The following is a 24959-nucleotide window of genomic DNA, read 5'->3' on the forward strand; positions in this document are numbered from 1 at the left end:
ACATCTGATTTGTGTCCATTTATTCTTTTACGTAGAGACTGTCCAGTTTGACCAATGTAAATGGCAGAGGAGCATTGCTGGCACATGATGGCATATATCACATTGGTGGATGTGCAGGTGAACGAGCCTCTGATAGTGTGGCTGATGTTATTAGGCCCTGTGATGGTGTCCCCTGAATAGATATGTGGGCACAGTTGGCAACGGGCTTTGTTGCAAGGATAGGTTCCTGGGTTAGTGGTTCTGTTGTGTGGTATGTGGTTGTTGGTGAGTAGTTGCTTCAGGTTGCAGGGCTGTCTGTAGGCAAGGACTGGCCTGTCTCCCAAGGTTTGTGAGAGTGATGGGTCATCCTTTAGGATAGGTTGTAGATCCTTAATAATGCATTGGAGGGGTTTTAGTTGGGGGCTGAAGGTGATGGCTAGTGGCGTTCTGTTATTTTCTTTGTTAGGCCTGTCCTTTAGTAGGTGACTTCTGGGAACTCTTCTGGCTCTATCAATCTGTTTCTTCACTTCCGCAGGTGGGTATTGTAGTTGTAAGAAAGCTTGACAGAGATCTTGTAGGTGTTTGTCTCTGTCTGAGGGGTTGGAGCAAATGCGGTTGTATCGCAGAGCTTGGCTGTAGACGATGGATCGTGTGGTGTGGTCAGGGTGAAAGCTGGAGGCATGTAGGTAGGAATAGCGGTCAGTAGGTTTCCGGTATAGGGTGGTGTTTATGTGACCATTGTTTATTAGCACTGTAGTGTCCAGGAAGTGGATCTCTTGTGTGGACTGGACCAGGCTGAGGTTGATGGTGGGATGGAAGTTGTTGAAATCATGGTGGAATTCCTCAAGGGCTTCTTTTCCATGGGTCCAGATGATGAAGATGTCGCAATATAGCACAAGTAGAATAGGGGCTTTAGGGGACGAGAGCTGAGGAAGCGTTGTTCTAAATCAGCCATAAAAATGTTGGCATACTGTGGGACCATGGGGGTACCCATAGCAGTGCCGCTGATCTGAAGGTATACATTGTCCCCAAATGTAAAATAGTTATGGGTAAGGACAAAGCCACAAAGTTCAGCCACCAGGTTAGCTGTGACATTATCGGGGATAGTGTTCTTGACGGCTTGTAGTCCATCTTTGTGTGGAATGTTGGTGTAGAGGCCTTCTACATCCATAGTGGCCAGGATGGTGTTATCAGGAAGATCACCGATGGATTGAAGTTTCCTCTATTCCAGCTATTACCAGCAGGATAGTGAGTTTGTGTGTGTGGTTTTTGGAGGAGGGTGAGGGGGTGAGAGAACCTGGATTTATGCAGGAAATGGCCCACCTTGATTATCATGCACATTGTGAAGAGAGTTGTCACTTTGGATGGGCTATTACCAGCAGGAGAGTGAGTTTGTGTGTGGGGAGGTGGAGGGTGAGAAAACCTGGATTTGTGCTGGAAATGGCCCAACTTGATGATCACTTTAGATAAGCTATTACCAGCAGGACAGTGGGGTGGGAGGAGGTATTGTTTCATGATCTCTGTGTGTATATAATGTCTGCTGCAGTTTCCACGGTATGCATCCAATGAAGTGAGCTGTAGCTCACGAAAGCTCATGCTCAAATAAATTGGTTAGTCTCTAAGGTGCCACAAGTACTCCTTTTCTTTTTGTGAATACAGACTAACACGGCTGTTACTCTGAAACTTAGCTAAAGTAGTATGTAAGTCCAACTCCAAGAAATAAAGCTGTTTCTTTTTGCTTCTGCTGCTTTCCTATCTGTCCTACAGGAGTGTTATTTATTGCATCCTCTATTGCTATCAATATCAAATATTGCTATCAATATCAAATATTACCAGCTCACTGGATAACTTTAAAAGTGCATGAGGTAAGGATCATTAGACAAGTGCCCCAATTCTAAGCCTGCTTTCCCCAACACAATGGATTTTAGGTCTGTTACTTATTTATGCTGTCAGCCTGCCTGTACATTTCATTAAGAGACAAGGTGCGTGAGGTAATATCTTCTATTGGACCAATTTCTGTCGGTGAGAGAGACACGCTTTCAAGCCACACAGAACTCTTCTTCAGCTCTGGTAAAGGTATTCCCAGCATCACAGCTAAATGCAGGGTGGAACAGATTGTTTAGGATAAGTAGTGAGTACAGATTCCAAGACAGTGGTGCCCAACCTTATTACACAGAAGGGCCAGATAAACCTCAGCACATCTTTGTGTGGGCCAAACAGATTCTACATATTTTAAAAAGAAAAGGAGTACTTGCGGCACCTTAGAGACTAACCAATTTATTTGAACATAAGCTTTCGTGAGCCACAGCTCACTTCATCTGTGGCTCACGAAAGCTCATGCTCAAATAAATTGGTTAGTCTCTAAGGTGCCACAAGTACTCCTTTTCTTTTTGCAAATACAGACTAACACGCTGTTACTCTGAAACCTGTACATATTTTAATAAGATTTAAAGTCACTTTGTATTGATTGAGATTTTAAGTTCAGCTTGTTTCGTATGTATTTAGATAGGTTGTTTCTATGTACAGTATTGTCTATTTACACACTTGTGTAAACTAAAATGGTAGCCTGCAGGCCGTAGGTTGGGCGCCCATGTTCTACGGGACCATTCCACCCTACATGTAGCTGTGGTGCTGGGAGTACCTTTCCCAGCCCTGAAGAAGAGCGCTGTGTGGCCCGAAAGCGTGTCTCTCACCAAGAGAAGTTGGTCCAGTAAAAGCTGTTGCCTCTCCCACCTTGTCTCTCTCATATCTCGGGGTCGACATGGCGACAACTACACAGCACGTGCGCTTCATACTAGTCATGTGCCAGTTACCGCGAACATTAAGGATTTGTCATTAAGGATTTTTGCTGGCTGCCCTCATGCTGCAATACTCATGGTCTTCTTCGGGGAGCCCCCCACCAGTGGATGTGAGCCATAGTGTGTGTCTGAGAGAGAGGAAAAGAGTGAGAGAGTCTCCTGGCCCTGTCTACGACCCCATCTTTGATATGTGCATTCTCATGCACAGGCTGGGAAGCATCTAGGCAACTCTCCCAATGTGCTGGGAACTGAGGGTATAAAGGGACCTGGCCACCACGGCCTCCTGAGTGCCAAAGGAGTGGCAGGATCCAAACACAGCTCAGGGCTCCTAACACTGCCCTATTGGCTCTCCCCCATTTCTCTGTTCGTTAGGGTGTTTGTTGTCCAACTTCTCTGAAGTCTCTTCCAATGAATTCCAGAAATAATGGAAGGAGGTGAGTGGTAATTAGGGTAGCTCCCCTTTTTACCCCCTGGGACTCCAGCGTGTAGGAAAAGGGTGCCTGTGCACATGGGCCTACAGGGACTGCTGACTGTAACCCAAACACACATCTCCCAAGACTGGGGCTCCATGGGGGCAGTCATTTTGGAGAATCCTGTTACGGTGGTAAGGGTCTGTGTTTTCCATGGCAACCATCTCTGAGAATTTCTGTTTTTGTGGCTTTGTGTCTGATGTTTAATACAACTTCAGTGCCTGGTATTTCTTATTCCTGTGCATGCATTTGAATAATATACATGTATTTTGCGTTGTATTTCAGATTGTGACCTGTCCTAGCACCTCTTTCACTGATTTGGCAGAAATCGTGTCCAGAATTGAGCCAGTCAAAGCAGCTCTGGTAGATGGTGAGTTGGCTTATCGAGACAGTTATATGACAGATGATACACTTTTCTGGGTGAAGATTATTGCTACAATATACAAAGTACATAGTGCTATCCACATGCTTGTCTCTGCTCAATAGCAATCCAAGGAATACTGTCAAATCATCCCTGTGTTCTTGTTTGCCCTCACGTGAGCTCTGTTCATTAAGTAGGAAATTATTCCTCACTATTATTGTCAGCTTGGGCATCCCATCCTGGAGGAACTTAGACTTTAGTGATAAGGAATGCTTCTTGGGTTCATCTTAATCCGCCTTCCTCTGCTCCACCATGCCTTGAGTCTACCCATTCCCCATAGGCAAGGCTTCTGAAATGAATCCTATTTATACTTTTTCAGTTGCATTTCTTGTGAGCCTTTCAGGGATGTGAAGTGCCATGCCCTGTACATGAAGTAGGCCTTATTTTCTCCCTTTTTCCCTCAGCGTTAATGTTTTGACAACGCCCCAGTGCAGCCTCAGCCAGGCAGAAGCCAGCTCTCCCTCAAACCCTCCTCCCCACATTATGTGGAAAGTGCTGAGTTGTAGATTGGGGTTTTGTTGATGTGGCCACCCAAGTTGTTGTGTCTTCACCTTTTGGCTTGGTCATCTATAGCCTTGAGATGGGAAAGTAGGGTAGTTTGGAGGCCCAATGCAGGGAACTTTCCCCACTCTTATTAAAACAGTGCTGAATGATTCACTAGCTCACATTTTATTTCCTCCTCCCCACCCCCACATTGGGAACATCAGCACATTTAGAGGCTTTTTCAAGCATTTCTTATTTCCCATTCCCTCTCTCACTTAACGAGGCTCTAATGGGCAATACCGAAAAACACGTAATGGCTGCTCTGCGTGTGCACACAGTTGCTACACTCCCAGGGGTTCTCAACCTGTCTATCATTGTGGGCCACAGGTTGAGAAGTTAGCAGCCCCTCCATCTACAACTCTGTTGCGATGTCCCTGCAGCTCTTTGACATGCTAATTCCCATCCCTGTGCCTAATGAAGAAAATATTAATGAAATATATTTAAACAGTCATTAAGAATAGGAACAAAAGGTTCTGCATAACACGGTTACTAGTGGCATGACTGTTTAGACCAGTTGTGATTTAAAAGCTTTATTGCAGCAACCTGATCCCCAGTAAACCTCCTGCTCGCCTGCCTGGTAAGATCTCACCGCACTGTCAGTTACAGAAACAGGAATAAAACTACCTCTGTAGCATAGGAAAATTCACAAGCTAAAGCAAAAGATAACCGAACGCATTTCCTTGCCTACTTACAATTTCTGTAGTTTTAGATCTATTATTCCAGATATATTTTCAGGAGCTGCTGTACCTGCTTGGTCTCTCCCTCCATCTGGAGAGGGAACAACAAAGAGAACACAAACAAAATCTTCCCCTCTAGATTTGAAAGTATCTTCTTTCCTCATTGGTCATTCTGGTCAGGTGCCAACTAGGTTATTTGACCTACTTAACCCCTTACAGGTAAGGCGATTCAGTACAGCTGCCAAGGAGTGATTTTATGCTACCCTTCTCTCTATATTTATGACAGCTGTGCTCAGGGATTCACATATGCACACCTTAAAGTGAAGTTAATGAGTCTGACTTCAATCTTAATTTTCCTCACTTCTGTGCTCTTAAGGCTTCTATTTCATCTATAACTAGCTCAGAGGTGCTCACATATTAAAAGGGCCAAAGGTCAATGCAAGAGACATTGGGAGGCCCAGTGTGCTTTAATCCAAGGTGTAATAGGGCACAGGGCCATCCCTAGCTATTTTGGTGCCCTACACAGCCCCAGGCCTCCGTGGGGGACAGGGGCTGGCCACTTCCTGCGGGAAGTGGAGTGACCCGGCCCCAGCCTGCTCCACTCCCCTGGCTCCCAGCCGCACCGCCAGCAAGTGCTGTGGGGCGGTTACCCCCTCCCCACAAGCCAAGGGAGCAGAGCAGGCTGGGGTCGGGTCCCTCCACTTCCCGCAGAAAGTGACCAGCCTCCCCCGCCCCCATCCCCCCACGGAGGCCTGGGCCCCCAGGCTGCTCTGCTGCCCTGGCTCCCAGGCTTGGGGGGAGGGGGGAAACGCCCCCTCCAGCACTCACTGGTGGTGCAGCGGGGAGCAGAGCAGGCGGGGGCCGGGTCGCTCTATTTACCTGTGAGTGCAGGCCCGACAGCTTCTGGAGTCTTCAGGGGAGTGGGGGCGGGGCTGGGGCAGGAGTCATGGGGCAGGAGCAGGGCAGGGGCTGGGGCAGCACGCAGCTGTGCAGGGCACCAGGAAATGTGGTGCCCCAAATTTCCTGGTGCCCTACACAGCTGCATGAGGGTAAGGACAGCCCTGATAGGGCAAGTGAAAAATGGCACAGCTCAGCTCTGACTTCATTTGCCCTTTAACACAATTTTGTATGTTTATTTTCTTTGCCCTTTCTTTGTAATAGCACTGGACATATATAAAAGAGCCATTCTTCTCCACTGGAGATCACTGGTACAGAAGACAGCTTAAAAGAGTGTTGCTGTCCATTATGTCAATGTATACTGTTGGGGACACACATATTATCATAGCTACATAATTAACTCAAGCAGCATTTAAGCAATAAAATGGTGTGTAATCTTTTTACTGCACTAAAGACATTCTAAAACCCCCTTAGGAAAAGTAATTATTGTGCACATGCGGCAGCCTTAGGGTCTGGCTATTTTAAAAAATAATTCAATATAAATGTCTAAAAAGTACCAGTCCACATAAGATTGTGGCAGACTGCCCCTGATTCCATGATGTACAGGGGCTGGCCACCTCCTGCGGGAAGTGGAGTGACGCGGCCCCAGCCTGCTTTTTTGGAAGAGTTATTGGCACACAAAAGATCTAACCCACAGAACCTTATTCCTTCGCATCAGCTGTATCACCTGCAGAAATGGAGTTATAAAAGAGAAACAAAAACCACACAGAATTAGCAAGAATGGGCCTGTGCCTCCCAGAGCAGCCATGTGATCTTTTCACCATCATCCTTGTCTTCCCCCGCCTCTCCTGCTTCTGGTTTCTCTGTTATACTCACCTCTTGTCATGTGTAACATTTGGATTGTTTGCTCTTTGAAGCAGGGACCACACCTTCCCGTTTGTTCTCTAGTCTAGAGCACTGTTGCTGAGTGCTGTAGAACTGCTGAATAATGAAAACCTTGGGGAATTACCACATTGGAATAGCCTAGTGTATGTGAACGCATTCCACTCTGCAACAGAGACTATTGCCATTTGTTTTATTTTGTGTCTTTCTGAACCAAGGTGATTGGAAGTGGATAAAGCACCTCCCACAGTGGGCTCTGTTCTTGCAATACAAGTATGCAATAACATTAGTGACCACACTGCTGTTGGAAACATTTGTTTAGAAAGCCATCTCAGGCTGTTTGTTCACTTTTAGCTCAAAGTAAGTTTTAACAATAAAGTTGTAAACCTCTGAAAATATTATCATCTGTGGTAAACTTCAGGTGCAGTGAGTTTAATTCCAGCATTTCCTCACCAAGTTTATATCAAGGGCCTCCTTTTTAATCATAGCCATTATATTTAATTAAAGCTACAAATTGCTCTCTGAACCACTACAGGAAAAAGTAATGGCCAAGTGTTTTTAATCTGTTTTCTGCCAGCTTGTTATAGCCATTGTATTAGAATAAAATGCTAAGGAACAGAATGTACTGTCATCTGCAGAATGCAGCAGATGCTATTGACTGTTCCAACGCGAGCAATACTTAAGTAATCAGCTAATTCATTTTAAGTACAAGACCTGTTCCTCAGAACCAAGTTGAAAAAGACTTTTCTTCTTCTTTATCATGTGACGCCTGTGTGGCCCTTCGATACACAGTCCAGTGGTGTCTGCGTTTGCCAAGACTGTTGGGATCACAGGTGGGATTACCCTTATACTGCTGCTTAGCAATGAGTATGCCATCCTCAGGGGCTTTAACATTTCCATTTGGGCAAAATCGGCCTTTGCTTATAAATAGACACCAGGCTAAACCTTTGAGTTATCTGTTCCCTCGCAGCAATTATCTGTTCCCTCCCAGGAAATCTCTCTGCTCTTAGAGAGATTTCAAGTAGATCATTAATTGTGTACATTTCACTTAAACCCACCCCTGCTATCAGAGGGTTCAGTTTGACATTATTGATACTAGAGTTAGATCCCCATTGAAATCAGTAAGGCTCCACATGGGTTCAGGGTTCACTTTGCACAATGCTTATTACAAGGCTAAGGCCCTAGAGACTAACGAAGTCTTAATTACTATGGCAGTGCTCTAGCACCATCACAGGAGGGAATGGTGATTAGGGCAGAAGTGCAAACCTCATGGAAACTTTAAAAACAGACAAGCCAAATGTCACGGGTGTTTTAAACCCAAGAGAATCTGGGCTTACCTAGGGGGCTAATAGGGAGCAGGATTCCTCACACAGGCCAGCGCTGGGGACACTGGCATGTCTGCTCTGACAGCCCCCCCATGGGAAAGGGGGACAATTGATTTAAAATGTGGAGTTAGTTTAGGGTTGTAGAGGTCAGCTAGGAGGATCCAGCAACTCCCATGGTTGAAGGTGTTCATCCATCTCGCAGTATATGCCCCATACTTGGTATCTACACAGATAACTTTGTAGCTGTTAAGCATCTAGGTGAAGCTGGTTTAACTGCTACTGGAACATCTGCTCCATGTCCCTGCCCACTCCCTGCAAACCCACCAACGTTTCCAACGTCACAAGAGGATGGTTATTTTCCTAACCCCCCCAAAGCAGGAGCGGTGATCTAGTGACACAACTAGAAACCCGGGTCTCTGCTTGCACTGTATATGTAGCCATGGTGGATCTGTCTGATCACCGTGTGTGGCCCCCTTCAGAGAACTCTTTGTGCACTTCACAAACAGGAATTCGTTTATCCTCAGAACCATCTTATGAAGTGGAGCAGGATTTTACAGATGGGGAATTGAGCCACAGAGGGATCCAGTGACTTGTCCAGGTTCACACGGGGAGGCAGGGGGAAGATCTGGAAACAGAATCCAGCTCTCCTGAGTCCCAGCTGGCCTTGTGGGTAGAGCACTGTGCCTCCTCTTAGCTGTGATGTGTTCAGGCAAGAAGCAGTAAACAGAAGGCTGGGGTCCCAGTGGACACGAGTGGAGCAGCACATCGGCATCGTTACTTTTGTGGCAAATTGCCAGCACTACTATGACGGGTCTCATGCTTTCTCTTCTCGGGGGGGGAGGGGTTCAGGGCACCGTTTCGTGCCCCTGAACTGGGGTATTAATGGCCCCACTAGTGTCCTAGAGGAGGCGACTGGAGAGGGACGGACCCGGGCCTGCCCTCTACTCCGGGTCCCAGCCCAGGGGCCCTAGGGATAGTGGTAAACCACTTGAACTAGCAGTTCCTTCCCCTGGGCTACTTCCCTCTCCTGCCCTTCAGCTTGTGGGGCTTCCTGCCCTCCCTCTGCACAAACCAGGTGTCCCTTTACCTAGGATCTTGGTCTTCTTAGCCCACCACAGCACTTCTCCAAACTCTCCTCTACTTCCCTCCAAACTGCTCTCTGCTCCAGCACCAATCCGCTTTGCTTCAACTCCTCCAAACTGCTCTCTGCTCCACCGCCAATCCGCTCTGCTTCAACTCCTCCAAACTGTTCTCTGCTCCACCGCCAATCCGCTCTGCTTCAACTCCTCCAAACTGCTCTCTGCTCCACCGCCAATCTGCTCTGCTTCAACTCCTCCAAACTGCTGTCTGCTCCGGCGCCAATCCGCTCTGCTTCAACTCCTCCAAACTGTTCTCTGCTCCACCGCCAATCCGCTCTGCTTCAACTCCTCCAAACTGCTCTCTGCTCCAGTGCCAATCCGCTCTGCTTCAACTCCTCCAAACTGCTCTCTGCTCCACCGCCAATCCGCTCTGCTTCAACTCCTCCAAACTGCTCTCTGCTCCACCGCCAATCTGCTCTGCTTCAACTCCTCCAAACTGCTGTCTGCTCCGGCGCCAATCCGCTCTGCTTCAACTCCTCCAAACTGTTCTCTGCTCCACCGCCAATCCGCTCTGCTTCAACTCCTCCAAACTGCTCTCTGCTCCAGTGCCAATCCGCTCTGCTTCAACTCCTCCAAACTGCTCTCTGCTCCACCGCCAATCCACTCTGCTTCAACTCCTCCAAACCGCTCTCTGCTCCGGCGCCAATCCGCTCTGCTTCAACTCCTCCAAACTGCTCTCTGCTCCACCGCCAATCCGCTCTGCTTCAACTCCTCCAAACTGCTCTCTGCTCCACCGCCAATCTGCTCTGCTTCAACTCCTCCAAACTGCTGTCTGCTCCGGCGCCAATCCGCTCTGCTTCAACTCTTCCAAACTGCTCTCTGCTCCAATGCCAGTCCACTCTGCTTCAACTCTTCCAAACTGCTCTCTGCTCCGGCGCCAATCCGCTCTGCTTCAACTCCTCCAAACTGCTCTCTCCTCCAGCACCAATCCACTCTGCTTCAACTCCTCCTCTTGTCTGATTGAAGCAGGGGGGTTTTATCATGTGACTGGCTTCAGGTGCTTTAATTAATCTATAGCAAACTTTCTTCCCTCTACAGGGAAGAAGGCTCCCGTCTAGCACTCTCCTGCTGCCCTCTGACCTGGGCTTTCCTTGCTTTTTGCCCCTGCTTCAGTGTCGTGCCACCCCCGCCCACCCGCGACCGGGCCAGATGCTTTTTCTTCATTTTGTTTTGGTTTTGTTTTGTTTTTTTCTGCTGTTTTTCTTTACTGCTGTTCGAGAGCTGGTCAGCTGCCAACTTGCCTGCCAGCCCCCCCACTCCTGCCCTCGGACGCAGCTACTGCTTCAGCTGCAACCCCCGGAGGAGGGGGGAGGACTGCCGACCCACTCTCCGGAGGAGGGGAGTGGATGCCCCCAGACCCAACCATTTTGCTGTTCATTTGTGGAACCATAATTAATCGTCGTCTTATCTGCTTGGCATTTTTGGATGCTCCACAAAGACCGGGAGAGAAGACAGCCGACAAAGACATCGCCCAGGAAGCCACAAATCATCGTGGAGGGGGCCGTAAGACTGAGTAACTTTTGAACTGTACTCTCGTGTGGGGGGAGTTTGACTGTGTCTTAACTGCATTTGTAGGGGCACAGGGGGTGTGGCACGGAGCTGCCCCCCGATCCATCGGTGCCACCCCCCAACACTACTGCAACCATCACGGCCCCCCGCCGTCTGTCCCTGCTGTCAACTTGCCATCTGCCTCTAGCCTCAACTGCTTGCCCTGAATTCCATCATCCAGACCAGACACAACAGCCGACCAAACGAGATTCTTTGGACAAACGCGCGTGGGTCCGCGTTCCCCGCCTGGCCTCCGGACTGCCCACCCCACATTTTGCCCCTACTACCTGACCCCAACTCCTGTTTCCTTCCCCTGTCCAGTCTGACCCATTTGGCCACCCCCTGCCTGCAGCCCAACAGGGAGAAGTGGTTAATCTGCTTCCCCCTCCTCCTTCTGGTGTCTCCCTGTCTCTCCCTGCTCACGATGGCGGGGAATGAGAGGGGTGAGGCCCCTCTAACTACCTCAGTTGCCCCTCCCCCACCTACCCCCCTGCCCAACCCCCAAGCCCCCCCCCACTGCTGCCAAAACACCTGCCACCGCCCCCGCTGGGGCATTGGCAGCCGGAGGCACCAGGGCAACTATTGCCGCTGCTACGCCTACCGTCCCCCCAGATTCTAGGAGAGCCCCCCCAGTTAGCCGGAAAGGCCAGGGTGCAAAGAAGGGGAAGGGCCCTGCCACAACCACCAAGCCCTCCATGGCAGAGGCTGCCCCCACCGCTGTGGCCTCGTCATCGACCATGGCGTCCCTCCCCGCTGTTCCCTCCACCAGCTCTGCGAGTGTCCCTCCCACGGCCCCCAGGGCGTATGCCCGGGTGGTGGCAGCCCCCCCGCCTGCCGCCTCGTCATCCCGCCCACCCACCGCCTCCGCTACCATCAATAGCGGCTGGGCCCCCTTCCCCACCATGACCAGGAAGCACGGCGTCCGTTGCCTCCTGGTGCCTGCCTCGCCCTACGTGGAGACATACGTGCAGGCATTGGCGAGGGTGATAGGACCCACGGCTATTGTGGCAGCCTCCAAAATGTACGGGAAGGTCATCTTTTTCTTAGCATCGGAGGCTGCCGCCCAGGAGGCGGTGGAGAAGGGCCTGGTGGTGGGGCAGGTGTTTGTCCCCCTGGAGCCGCTAGAAGTCATCCTGGGCGTCCGCCTAGTCCTGACCTCCGTCCCTCCTTTTCTACCCAATGCCCCCGTTACCCGCTCTCTCCACCCTGGGGAAACCCGTTTCTGTCATCAGCCCTCTCCCTTTGGGCTGCAAGGACCCCACCCTCCGTCAAGTCCTTTCGTTCTGCCGGCAAGTGCAGCTTCTACCGCCGCCGGCGGCGAGTGATGGAGAGGCACTCGAGGGGTCCTCCCTAGTCCCCTACCAGGGAGCCCGCTATCGGGTCTACTATTTCACAGGAGAGGCCCGGTGCTACCTCTTCCGATCAGCGGGGCATGTCCGAAGAGACTGCCCCTTGCCCCGGCGGGGAGGGGCACCCGAGACCCCACGACCCGGCAGGACATCGGCTCCGTCGTTGCCAACGCCCCTGGCCGCCCGACATCTGAAACCACCTCTCCTCCTGCTCGATCCACCGCTGCTCCTGCCCAGACCCAAGAGACACCTCCCCTACAACGCCCAGACGAGCGAGGGAGCCACACCCTTGCTGTTAACAATCCAGCAGAGCCTATGGAGGAGGGTGCAGCAAAGATATTACTGGGCATAGGAGAGGGCCCACCCCAAGGAGAACCGTCCCCCCATGCTGCCTCACTGTTACCCCCCCGAGCCCCTGAACCATCGCCTCTGCCCCCCGACACGACCCCTGCTAACCAGCCCCCAGACGACGCTATGGAGGGCTGCACCCTAGTCCAGGGAAAGCGAGGCAAGCGGAAGGCTCGAGCTCCCCTGCACCCATCCGGTGCGGAGGCCTCCTGGAAGACCAGGAAGGGAGGCACTGACACTGAGCCTTCCGCTATGCCCACGAGTGAGATCCATCCGCCAGTGTCAGGAGAGGAAGACAACATACCACTGGAAGGTAGAATCTCCCCTCCACGGGAGACCCTCCCCTCCGAGACCCCTGAGGAAGCCCCATCTGCCCAAATATCACCTGAACCCCTCGCGAACCCCGAAGCGACCGTCGTAGCGGGTGCTAGAGGGGAGACCCCCGGGGTGGCAGAAGACAACCTCTCCTCCATGTATGAGGAGATCGAGGCCGTAGGTTTGACCCCGGTCACCCAGGGAGAGAATGACCTCCTGCCAGCTGGCCTCAATCTGGGCAACCTTACCCCAGTCCCCCTTTCCCCATGCTCCCTCCCCCAACCGCCTTCCCGGGCGAGCACCCTGCAGAAGGTGGTCCACCACCTGATGCCGTGGCTGCCAAATCCAGCACAGAGCCTGCGCCTGGCATCACTGGGCGCCCCCTCCCCACCCCCTTAACCCTCGAATTTGTTCGGGAGACACCACCTCTCAGCTGCTTGCCTCTCGAAGCCCAGAGCCTCACCTCTGCCCCCGCCCCCACTCCCACCGCTGTCCCTGCCCAATCCACCTCCTCCTGCAATGCTATTGCCGCCCCGGGGTTATTTCCTTCCCCTTTTTTGCAGATCCCCCCCAAGGAGCAGCCTTTGCATTTTCCTGCCGTGAACCATTAGGAGCTGGAATTTTCCCTCCGCCATCCCCTTCTACCCCAAGGCTCCAGACGGACCTAATAACTTTAGCCTGTCAGACGCCCCGTCGGTGGTCTGCACCATGCCTGCCCACCTCAGTGGACCACGAGACTGCACCAAGAGCCCCACCAGGGAATAACCCGGAAATCGCAGCCCCACCCCCCCATGAGCTGTGAAAAGCGTTGCAAGAGTTTTTAGAAGACATCCTTGGCTCCCGCAACAGGGTACAGCTAGCTCTCTAGCGATGGGGGGACTTCGATCAACTCCTCCAGGCCACAAGGGCCCTTATAAAGGAGGGTAAAGGAAAAGGAAGGCATGGTGCCGCGGCCTACAGTCGGGCCCGCAGCTTCCGTGATGATTTACTCACTTACGGGATGGGTCGCGAATTGTTGCGCGAGCCGCCGGGGGCTGCGAACACCCCCGCCAACAAGGAACCCCCACCCCCCCAGCCCTCCGCATGACGCCCCTCATTATAGCAACTTTGAACACCAGGGGCTGTAGGATGGCTCTCCGCAGGTCCCAGGTGCTCTCTTACCTTCGGGAGGGGGGGGTACTCTGTGGTTTTCCTGCAGGAGACCCATACGGATCCGACTGCTGAGGACAGCTGGCGGCTGGAGCGGTGGGACGGGGTCTACTTCAGCCACTTCACGATTCGACAAGCTGGAGTGGCGACCCTGGTCTCCCACAACCTACGGCCCGAGGTGCTAGGGGTCACTGAGGCCATGACGGGCCACCTGCTGCATCTCCAAGTCCGTATGGAGGGGCTCGTGGTCAACTTTGTTAACATCTATGCCCCGACAACGAGCCCGAAGCGGCCGCAATTCAATCAGCGGGTGTCCGACTTCCTCAGCACCCTAGATTCTCACGAGTGCTTAGTCCTGGGAGGGGACTTTAACACCACCCTCGAGGAACAGGACCGCTCAGGGGCTGAGCTGAGCCCGGCCGCTGTGAACATTCTCCGAGAAATAGTTGAACATCACTCCCTAGTAGACGTCTGGCGTGACCACCACCCAGATGACACTTCCACGTTCACCTTTGTCCGGGTGGAGGCCCATCGGTCACACCACTCTCGGTTGGACCGTATTTATTTATCCCATTTCCATCTTTCACAGGCCCACTCCTCCAACATTCGGCTGGCCCCATTTTCCGACCATCATCTAGCCACCATAACAGCCTCCCTCCGTGCAGAGGGGCCAGGGCCGGCCTATTGGCATTTTAACAACAGCCTGTTGGAGGATGAGGGCTTCGTGACGTACTTCCGGGAGTTCTGGCTGGCCTGGCGAGAGCAGCAGCATGCCTTTCCCTCGGCGCGGCGATGGTGGGATCTCGGGAAGGTGCGCGCCAAGCTCTTCTGCCGTGACTACACCCGGGGCACCAGCCGACGGAGAAATGCAGCGATAGAGCAGTTGGAACGGGAGGTCTTAGAGATGGAGAGGCATCTGGCCAACAGCCCCGAGGACCCGTTCCTCTGCGGAGCATGCCAGGAGAAGCGGGAGGAGCTCCGGGCCCTCGAGGACCATCAGGCCTGAGGTGCCTTCGTTCGATCCCGCATCCACCTCCTTCGGGAGATGGATCGCGGCTCCCGTTTCTTCTACACCCTGGAGAAAACGAGGGGGCCAAGAAACACGTCACCTGCCTTCTAGCAGAAGACGGTGCCCCCCTCACGGATCCGGTGGAGATGTGTGGGAGGGCCCGTGACTTCTACACAAGCCTTTTCTCCCTGGATCCGACCAATCCTGACGCTTGCGGGGTGCTCTGGGAGGAACTCCCCACGGTCAGCGTGGGCGACCGAGACCGACTAGAGCTGCCTCTCACCCTGGCTGAGTTCTCGGAAACCCTCCGTCGCATGCCCACCAATAAATCTCCGGGCATGGACAGGCTGACCGTGGAGTTCTACCGCGCGTTCTGGGACATTCTTGGCCCAGACCTAGCCACTGTCTGGGCTGAGCCTTTGCAGGGCAGGGTCCTCCCTCTTTCGTGGAGGTAAGCGGTGCTCGCCTTGTTGCCGAAGAAGGGGGACCTCCGCGATTTATGAAATTAGCGCCCCGTCTCGCTCCTTAGCACGGACTACAAAATCGTAGCGAAAGCAATCTTGCTGCGGCGAGGGTCCGTGATGGCAGACGTGATCCACCCAGACCAGACCTATATTGTCCCGGGTCGCAGCATTTTTGACAACCTATTTCTAGTCCGAGATCTTTTGGAACTCGGGCGTAGAGACGGTCTGTCGTTCGCCCTCCTGTCTCTTGATCAGGAGAAGGCATTCGATAGAGTGGACCATGGGTACCTCCTGGGCACTCTGGAGGCGTTTGGATTCGGACCTCAGTTTGTGAGTTTTCTCCAGGTGCTGTACGCTTCCGCGGAGTGTCTGGTTAGGCTCAACTGGACCCTGACCGAACCAGTCAGCTTCGGGCGAGGAGTGCGGCAGGGGTGTCCCCTCTCGGGCCAGCTGTACGCTCTGGCGATCGAGCCCTTCCTCTGTCTCCTCCGCAGGAGGTTGACGGGGTTGGTGCTGCGGGAGCCGGAGCTGCGGCTGGTCCTGTCGGCGTATGCCGATGATGTGCTCCTCGTGGTCCAGGACCCGGGGGACTTGGCGCGGGTGGAGGCTTGCCAGGCCATCTATTCGGCAGCCTCCTCCGCCCGAGTCAACTGGGTCAAGAGCTCTGGCTTGGCGGTGGGGGACTGGCGGCAGATGAGCTCCCTCCCACCCGCGCTTCAGACCATCCGGTGGAGTGCGGGTCCACTGCTCTATCTCGGCGTTTACCTTTCTGCCACACGCCCTTCTACGCCGGAGAACTGGCAAAATTTAGAAGGCGGGGTGATAGAGCGGCTCCAGAAATGGACAAGGCTACTCCGGTATCTCTCCCTCTGAGGGAGAGCGCTGGTGCTTAACCAACTAGTCCTGTCCACGCTCTGGTACCGGTTCAACACCCTGGTCCTGGCCCCGGGTTTCCTGGTCCACCTCTGGACATCGATTCTGGAGTTCTTCTGGTCAGGACTGCACTGGGTCCCTGCAGGGGTTCTCCATCTACCCCTGGAGGAGGGAGGGCAGGGCCTGAAGTGTCTGCACACCCAGGTCCATGTCTTCCGCCTCCAGGCCCTGCAGAGGCTCCTTTATAGTGCAGGTAGTTTGACGTGGAGCATACTAGCGCACGCCTTCCTGAGCTGCGTCCGAGGGCTCCGATACGACCGGCAGCTCTTTTATCTTTGTCCGAGAAGTTTTCCGCGAGGCCTCTCCGGGCTGCCTGTCTTCTACCAGGACCTCCTCCGGACCTGGAAACTGTTTTCAACGACCAGGTCCGTGGCGGCCACCGTGGGAGCAGATCTCCTCGCGGAGCCCCTGCTACACAACCCCCAGCTCCGTGTGCAGGCGGCGGAGTCCCGCTCTGTGCGCCAGAGTTTGGTCCTGGCGGAAGTCACGAGAGTCGGAGACCTCCTGGACTATGACAGGAGAGACTAGCTGGATCCCCTGACGCTCGCTTGGCGCATGGGGCTCTCCAGACCTCATACCTCCCGGCGCATACTTCAGGAGGTGAAGGCTGCCTTGACGCCCGCTGCTCGGGCTTATCTCAACTGAACCCTGCGCGAGGGCGCACCCCGCCCACCCTCTACCCCAGGCCCGCCAGACCTTTCCATTGGGCCCCTATCCCGTAGATCCCAACAAACCTCTCACCCTTTCACTGCGAGACGACTGCATGAACTGCAGCCGGTCAGCTTCCAAATCGCGCCACGGAAATATCTATACACACTCACGCTTCACACTCTTCACGCCCACAACCTGGTGTCCCACCCCGATACAAAGTGGCGGGACCTACTGCCACCTTTGGAGGGTGAACAACCCCAGTGGGCCAGCCTGTATTCCACCTTGGTCCCGAGGCCCGTCAGGGACATTAGTTGGCGGCTCCTTCACGGAGCTGTGAGCACGGGCGTGTTTTTGACATGGTTCACCCCCATCCCGGATACTTGCCCTTTTTGCAACGTGAGGGACACCCTGGCACACGTATATTTAGAGTGTGCCAGTCTGCAGCCCCTTTTCCGGCTCCTCTCGAATATTTTATTACGCTTTTGGCTACACTTTTCCCCTCACCTTTTTATCTACAAACTCCCCATCTGTGGCCCCACAAAGTCACGGGATCTCCTGGTTAACCTCCTCCTAGCCCTAGCTAAAACAGCCATTTATAAAACCAGAGAGGGGATGTTGGCTAATGAAGCGTCCTGCGATTGTAGGGCCGTTTTCTGATCCTCTGTACATTGACGTATCCGGGCGGAGTTCCTCTGGGTGGCGTCCACCGAGTCCCTTGACGCCTTCGAGGAGCGGTGGGCGCTGTCCGAGGTTCTCTGCTCGGTGACCCCGTCTGGTTCCCTCTGTCTGACCCTTTGATTGAGGGGAAGAGTGAGAGACCCCAGCCCGAGCCGTTGCCACCGTGGATACCATCATCACTGTAACCTAGGAGGGGTCCTATCACATGTGGTGTACGTCCCCCCCACCCCCAAACCGCCCACCCCGCAGCCGTGCCCATCTTGTCGGGCACTCTCAGGAGAGGAATAATCAGTGACACTGGGCGTGGCACTAGGTAACTCAAGGGGGTGGAAGACCATGAGTGTCGAGGAAGCCCCCCCCGCTCTAAGCCACCAGGTAACTCAGGAGCGTGGAAGACCGCGAGTGTCGAGGAAGCCCCCCCGCTCTGGGCCCAGGCTAGCCTGAACACTTCTCCCTCCTGAAGGCTGCTGTGTTATACCTTGTGTTTGCTTTGTTTTGTTGCATATTTTGCTTTGTCCTTTTTGGTGATTCTTTGTAAGTGTTACACAAATAAAATTCTTTTCTGCTTTTAATAAAAAAAAAAACACTCTTGCTGCCCTCTGGCCATGCTGTATCACACTTTGCTGAGACGTTTGATGGCTCAACTAAAAGTGCTTGATGTGTTTAGTTGTGATTATTGACAGACTCCTTGCAGGCACTGCAGAAGGAACCAGTCTAAAGCTGGGCTTTTTGATAAACTGCTCTGCAAGGTGCATCAACGCCCAACGTGACCAGTGTGAGCAGTTCAGATTTGTTTAATTTGGCTGCATATGCATCTTGTTTGATTTTTGAGGGTAAAGGTTGGGCATGAGAGCAGGAATAGCTCAAACCCATGTGGTTATGATGCCACTGCTTTGCTGGTTTATTACCCCTGCTGGTTGGCAGTCAGAGCATTTCCCTTGGTGTGCCTGCAGAAACTGCCACAGTCTAGAGAGTAGAGCTGCATGTGGCTTCAGGATTGGTTTACAAGGTAGAAGCTGGAAGTTAGCCCCAATGGATGTGTACAGTAATGCAGGTTCAGGGAGTTCACTGGAGTCCTCCTGATCAATATTCTGAAAGCACCTTGAGTTCTTAAATAGAATGCTGAATTGATATGGGGCAGCATGAATGAGTCTGTAACAGTCTCTTGTTGTCTATCTTGTGATATATCTGGAGGTTTCTTTGTGATTACTCGAAAATGGTTAAATCTTCTAAGTAACATTATCCTGTTTCTAGGCTGGAGTATTGTCTGGCGCTTAGAACCTGTGAATGGAGTTGGGGTTTGTAGGGGGACTGTTGTGCCACTGGTCCCGCTGGGCCTCAGTTTTCCCGTCTGTAGCTGATCAAACAGACCTATAGGCAAAAGTGAGGAAATTAAAATTCTTAGACTCAGGGTGGAGGCTACTTAAGCAACCCATAAGAGAATACCAAAAGGCACGCTTACCCCTAAAGAAGAAAGGAAGAAGGAAAGAGGGAGGGTCGGGGGGCAGGGGGAGCATGATGTAAATGTTTCAGTGATTTAACTTCAACAGTTTATTCAAGCTAAACAGGGAATCCCTCAGAAAAAGGTGCTCCGACTCTACTGACGCCAAGAGAAAGGAGCATAAACTAGGGTGGATGAAATACAAAGTCAAAATTAGGAGGCTAAAAGGGAAGAGCAAATAGCCAAAGACAGAAATCAAATAAAGAATTGTAAGTGCTTGGGAAACAAGGCAGTCTGTGAAAGATCTAAGGGGTGGTTCAGAATTTTGTGCACTTTGCAGAGAAGCAAAACAATTTCTTTGCCTCAGTCACCACCACAGAAGATATTGGGGAGATACTCCATGCGTGTGCTCCTCAGGTAATGAAAGAGGTAGACTAAGCAATTCAAATGGAAGTTGCTGGAACAAACTGATAAATTAAGGAATGTCAGGTCCCCAGGACCAGATGATATGTCCAAGAGTTCTGAAAAAGTTTAAGATAAAAGGGACTGAACTGGTGACATAAATTTGCAATCCTGCACAGGGCCATCCTTAGGATTTATGGGGCCCTATGCAATATTATTAAACTGGTGCCCTGTACCTGATGGCAGCCTGGGCTCACAGCCCAGGGGTGCAGGGGGAGGGACGAGGCAGCAAAGGATAGCAAGATGCCCTGCCTGCCTTATGGTGGCGGAGAGTCACAGTTCACCTCAGAGACCCCCGCACCCTCTCCCTCACGGAGAAAGGACATGCAGAAGGTACCTAATTAAAAGCAGTAAATTTGGGAATAAAAAATATCAGTCACAGGGTTTTTGATATTCCCTGAAGTTTGTCGAGATTTATTTGCAAAAAGTTTGTAGTAAGGGTAAGTCAGCTGTCTTGCTGAATACAATGTTAAATATTATGGGATACATGATGCAGCTCTTCTCTGTTTTACATTTTCTCAATCAGTATTTCTAAGCTGATTCTATATTTTAAATGTACTCTTAAACCTTCATAAAGTAATCATTCCAGATTATTACATATTTAACTCACTGAAACAAAGACATTATTTTAAATTAATCAGTCACAGCGGTTTAGTGTGTTCATAACAATGTTCATTGCTTTTAGAAAAGGGGAACACTAATTTACTTTGTGTGATCTCCATAACAATAGACATATTTATGAAATTTCACCAACTCTAAAAAAATATGTTTCCAAAGATTTTAGGCATAACAAAGGATTTTATATCTTACTCAGGCACTGATTTTGCTGGAGGGTTCTCTTAAAACTAGTTCATCAGATTAGTCAGAAGTAAAGAAAGGGAAACTCTTTGTCCAGCTTTCTGGAAGGAAAGGGGTGTTGTCCCTTAAAGGGCTCGCTTCAAGGTTGGGAGGGGGAAGGGAGAGAAAGGGTTGGACAGAAAAGACAGGAAGACTTTGGAAGCAAGTTTTTTTTACTATAGTAATTAAAATTAAAATGTGTATTTTAGATAAGGGTGGTCTTTTGAAGGATTTATTTAAAAATCTATGTGTCTGAAGATCCAAGCATTTAAGGCTAAAGATGATTGTGCATCTAAAAATCTATTCAAGGATTTTTTCGAGATTTGATTATATAATCTTCACCAACTCACTAAAGAAATATTTTTAAAGCAAATTTTAAACTAAGGTCCTGTAGACTAATGTGTTCTGAGTAAATATTACAGTAATGCAGAACTGTTTTTGTCAGTAAATTCAGAAACTGACAGTATATACCTGGGGTTTGGCAAATGCCTGTTAAATGGCTTTATTACCACTTGAATGGCTCTTTAACAGTTTCAGTGTTGTGCTAATAGGTCTGGCAGGCTGGAAGACTTTTTCACTTTTAAGTCACTAGATCCCCTCACCAGGCTGCAGCAGCTAGCTGTGGGAGCCTGCAGGAAGGGTCAGAACAAGGATAAGAAGAGCTGGAAGGGTGGACACTAAGACCCAGTGGTGCCCCAAATTTTCAGGTGCTCTGCGCAGCCACATATTCTACGTATGCTTAGGGACAGCCCTGATCCTTCAGTTAATTCAGTGCCTGTGATTCCAGATGTTAACTAATGTCTTACCTAACTCTCTAACTGGCGCTAGGGATTATCCTGATAATGTCAGAACAGTGAGTCATGCTGCAAAACCAAGAGTATGGGTTGAAACAACATTAAAATAGAATGATAAAACACCCAGGTAATTGTGATATGATCAGAACAAGCCAGCATGGGTTTAATAGGGGAATATCACACCTCCCAAGTACATCAACAAAATAGTGAATATCATTTATTTATTTCAACTTTCAAAAAGCCTTTGACAAAGACCCTTTTAAGAGGAAACTTCTGTAAACTGGTGATGGGAAGATCAGAGGCTGGCTAAGAGTCAGCAAACAAGGAATAACAATACGGGCTCAATTTTCAACATTGTAAAAGAGGGACAGAGAGGTCCCAAGGTTTTGTCCTGCGGGTGGCATTGGCATTGCAAGGACTGGTGTTGACAGAGGCACCTCTGCGACTGAACATGGACAGCACCTTTCATTGTCCCTTGCTTTGCTCTGACCTCCACAAATATAGATCTTCCCAGATCTTAACAGTGTCACACTGGAGAATATATAAGTGGCGGGTCTCTTCCAAACTCAATCCATGGCATGATGCCAAAAGTAGATTGTTCAGATCTGCCAAACAAGATTGTCCCTTTTCTTCTATGTTTGCATGAATTAGTGTATTAATATTTGTGTGTATTAATCAGTGGCAGTAATATTTGTGTGCAGTGATCAGTGGTGTTAATATGTCAACATTTTACATTATCATTAGGCTTGACAGGGAAGGCCCCATTGAGATGAATGGGATATTTCACACCTCCTTAACCAGGCAATTTTAATGCAGCTACTAGCAGAGATTGGTACATCAGTTTACATCCAGGTTTTGAAGGTTCTCTCTGCAACCAGGCAGGCTAGAGAACTGATACTTCTAAAATGACAGCTTGATTTGTGGTCCCCAGGGAAAAGTAACTAGTTCATTGAGTTGCCATTAGTTGGCCAAACCTGACTCTCCTTCCTGGCTGAGTGCTCTGTAGCTCAGGATGTTGTTAGCAAACATTTTGTAATTCTCCTTCAGTGCCCTCTGTCCATTACTTGTGCCAACTAAAACCAATTATTCTCTTTTCCCTCCTATTCAGATGAATCTGACTATCAGACTGAGTATGAAGAAGAAATTCTAGACAACCAGAAGGACGATTACGCTAATTTCCTAAGCAGCCAGGTGGAAGAGGATTCTGACTCCGTAAGAACTGTGCTCTAGACTAGCTCTGTGTGTCCTTTTGCCGGCCTTTAGTCTGACAAGCATGTCAAAGCCAAATGTTTTCCTGCAGGCATAGAGCCTTATCTAGGTTAGGTGGTGGGATCACAATTTCATGGGAAGGTGTGATAAGGGGCAGTTGAGAGAAGCAGCCTCTAAGGCTGGTGCTGAAAGGAATCTGGTAGAAGAAAATTCGACCATCTGTAGTGTAGTGCAGGTACTGAGTGCATTCCTAAGCCATGTTCCATCCCTCTCAGGTGTACAGCAGCTGCTCACAGAGCAGCATATCCAGGCTATTTGATATCTTCGGTTACATGTGACCTACAACCCTGCAAAGCCAAACTTTTCAGTCTTCAGGGGAGATTGTTGGAAGGAACCAAATCATAAACAGGAGCTTTTGTGTGGCTGAAACTTGTCTGCATCCTTTAAAGGGTCCATAATTTAGCAGAGTGTTGACATAAGCTTTGTCCCTTCCTATACACATAGCGGAGAGAATGCGTGTCTCATGGCCAGAGTTCACATACTGGCATTTAAATAGTTATAATCCATCTCTAATTTGTGTCGACCATGAAGTTTTCTGACCTTCCATCTTGGAGCAAAGCGTAAATGGGATCACACAGCTCCACTTAGGTAATGAAAAACTCTACATCAAATCTGTGTCACTGCTCTCTCTCTCTTATGGGGAGGGTCCTGGCCAGTTTGAAAGAGCTACAAATCCCTGCTAATATTTGGAATGAACAGTTCTTGGATGGGAGCATGTGAACAGGTTTGGGAACCTACACAAATAAGATACATAGGGAAGGACGTGAGATGGCTTCAGTGTTTCCAAGTGGATAGCAGCAGAGCGCCAGGGCTGTCTCGTAGATCCACACGGATTCATGTTCCCAGTTGTATTTAAAATCTTCATCTGCTAAACTAATCCTTCTGAGACTGAAGTCTGATATGCAAAAGGCTCCTGGGGGAGGAAGGAGAGAGAGGAGTGTCTTTGTTTATCTGGAACAGTCTGTTAAATCATTTCAGATCCGATATCTCCTGCTGATGAGTATGTTTGTTTCCTCCTTCAGGATGAGGATGTGCAGATAAGAAAACGCATCACCATCCCCAAACAGGAGAGTCGACCCAACAACACAGGGGAGCCCAGCTAATCCCCAGGGAAGCCATCAGGACTTGTCTTTCATTTGGTCACATAACTGTAGTTTCACTGACTAACAGCCCTTTTTATAAAGAGGTTGCTTGGTTGAGATGTTGCAGTTTCTCATCCCTCTCCGATCAGGATGGAGGGGCTGTTTAACTGTCCTGCGAGGAGACCCACCATAATGAAGCACAAGAAGTGCCAGTGCGCTACCCACAACTCCATGCCCAGTGATTTCTCATGCCATGGAAATTTACAATGTCTTTGCTCCTTTCTCCAGGTACCATTGTGGGTTGCAAGTCATTGATCTCTCCGGGGATTGTACGGCGAAGGGGTGTGCTGGGAGTTGTCTGTGGTTAGAAGTGTGTTCAGATGCTGCTTTGGCTGTCTGCCACCATGAGTTCTGTTTGCTGTTCTGGCCCAGAAGGCTAAAAAAAAGAGAACATTGCTGGAATGTATGTGCACGGCCACTGCTGCGAAGGGTCAATACGTGAGCATTAGCGTGCAGGGATGTTTGTCACAGGAGCCAGGCAGCCACATTGTTAACTCAGCTCTGTATTTATTTTGCAACTGTGTAAGTAGGAGCAATGCTGTGATAGTAGGATAAAGGGTCTCTGGCTGCTTGAAGACTTAACAGGAAATCTAAATGCTACAAGTTAATTACTCTAAAGGTTACTCATTTGCTTCAGATACTGTATAATCAAGCCAGCTGCAGGAGCATGTAATGATGGCACATTTAATTGCTATTTGCCAGGCAGTTACAGAGTAGCTACATAGCTGTAGCTGCCTTGTGAAACAAAGTGGTAACTGCTGAAATGAAATGCCAGTGCGTGGTTCTCAGGGGGTTACAAGATTCTGTCATTGATCAGTCAGTGTTTTGTGGAGTGTGATAAATTGCCAGGGAGGTTATGTTGAGCCGATAAGAGTTCATGTTTTAAAGGTCTCATTGCAGGCATGCAAAACTTTGCCCAACTTTTCAGGAGCTCCACAAAGGTTGCAGCCATCTAAAATGGAGCAGTCCAGGTTCCATTCCCAGCATGGCACTCTCTGTCATGACCCCGCTGGAAGGTGTTTGAATGCTAAAGATTTTTGGGAATGCACCAGTAGTCCAAAGATCTTAAGTCACTTCTGCTGAGATCAGAACCTCCTAAGGTGCAACTTGTACTTAAGAAGACACCCTCAGTTTATAACCACAGCTGAAGTCCTTTTTATATATGTACTTTAAAATAAAATTGCAGCAGAGAAATCAATGCTTGCTGTTGTCATTTACCAGAAGGCTACGGAAGATGTGGATGTCTGCACCAATCCAGTACACATGGTCATTCATCCACGTAAGGCCCTGCACATCTAGAAAGTTGGGGCAGCCTCCAGGATTGTCATGGATCTGCAGGGCAAGTTGCCTTTGAGCTTTGTACCGTCTCTCAAGGAGTCGCGTACTTTATAGTGCTAGACATTAGCCATCACCTTTTTGCAAAGGGAAGCCCCGTGGCT

The 24959-nt window shown here is 50.3% G+C and overlaps 1 protein-coding gene across 2 annotated transcripts in view; it reads left to right on the forward strand.

Moving 5' to 3' along the window:
• PNPLA7 (patatin like domain 7, lysophospholipase) overlaps positions 1–24714 on the forward strand; it is a 432325-nt gene extending 407611 nt beyond the window's left edge. For both annotated transcript variants that reach the window (XM_084650336.1, XM_084650337.1), the window contains 3 exons: positions 3533–3617; positions 22218–22321; positions 23401–24714. In XM_084650336.1, the coding sequence (XP_084506462.1) occupies positions 3533–3617; positions 22218–22321; positions 23401–23481 (270 nt within the window). In that variant the 3' untranslated portion in view covers positions 23482–24714. The remainder of the gene's footprint in view (positions 1–3532; positions 3618–22217; positions 22322–23400) is intronic.
• Positions 24715–24959: the final 245 nt, after the last annotated feature.

This window comes from Lepidochelys olivacea, assembly GCF_965140295.1.
Source record: "Lepidochelys olivacea isolate rLepOli2 genome assembly, chromosome: 16".
Taxonomy (NCBI): Eukaryota; Metazoa; Chordata; order Testudines; family Cheloniidae; genus Lepidochelys; species Lepidochelys olivacea.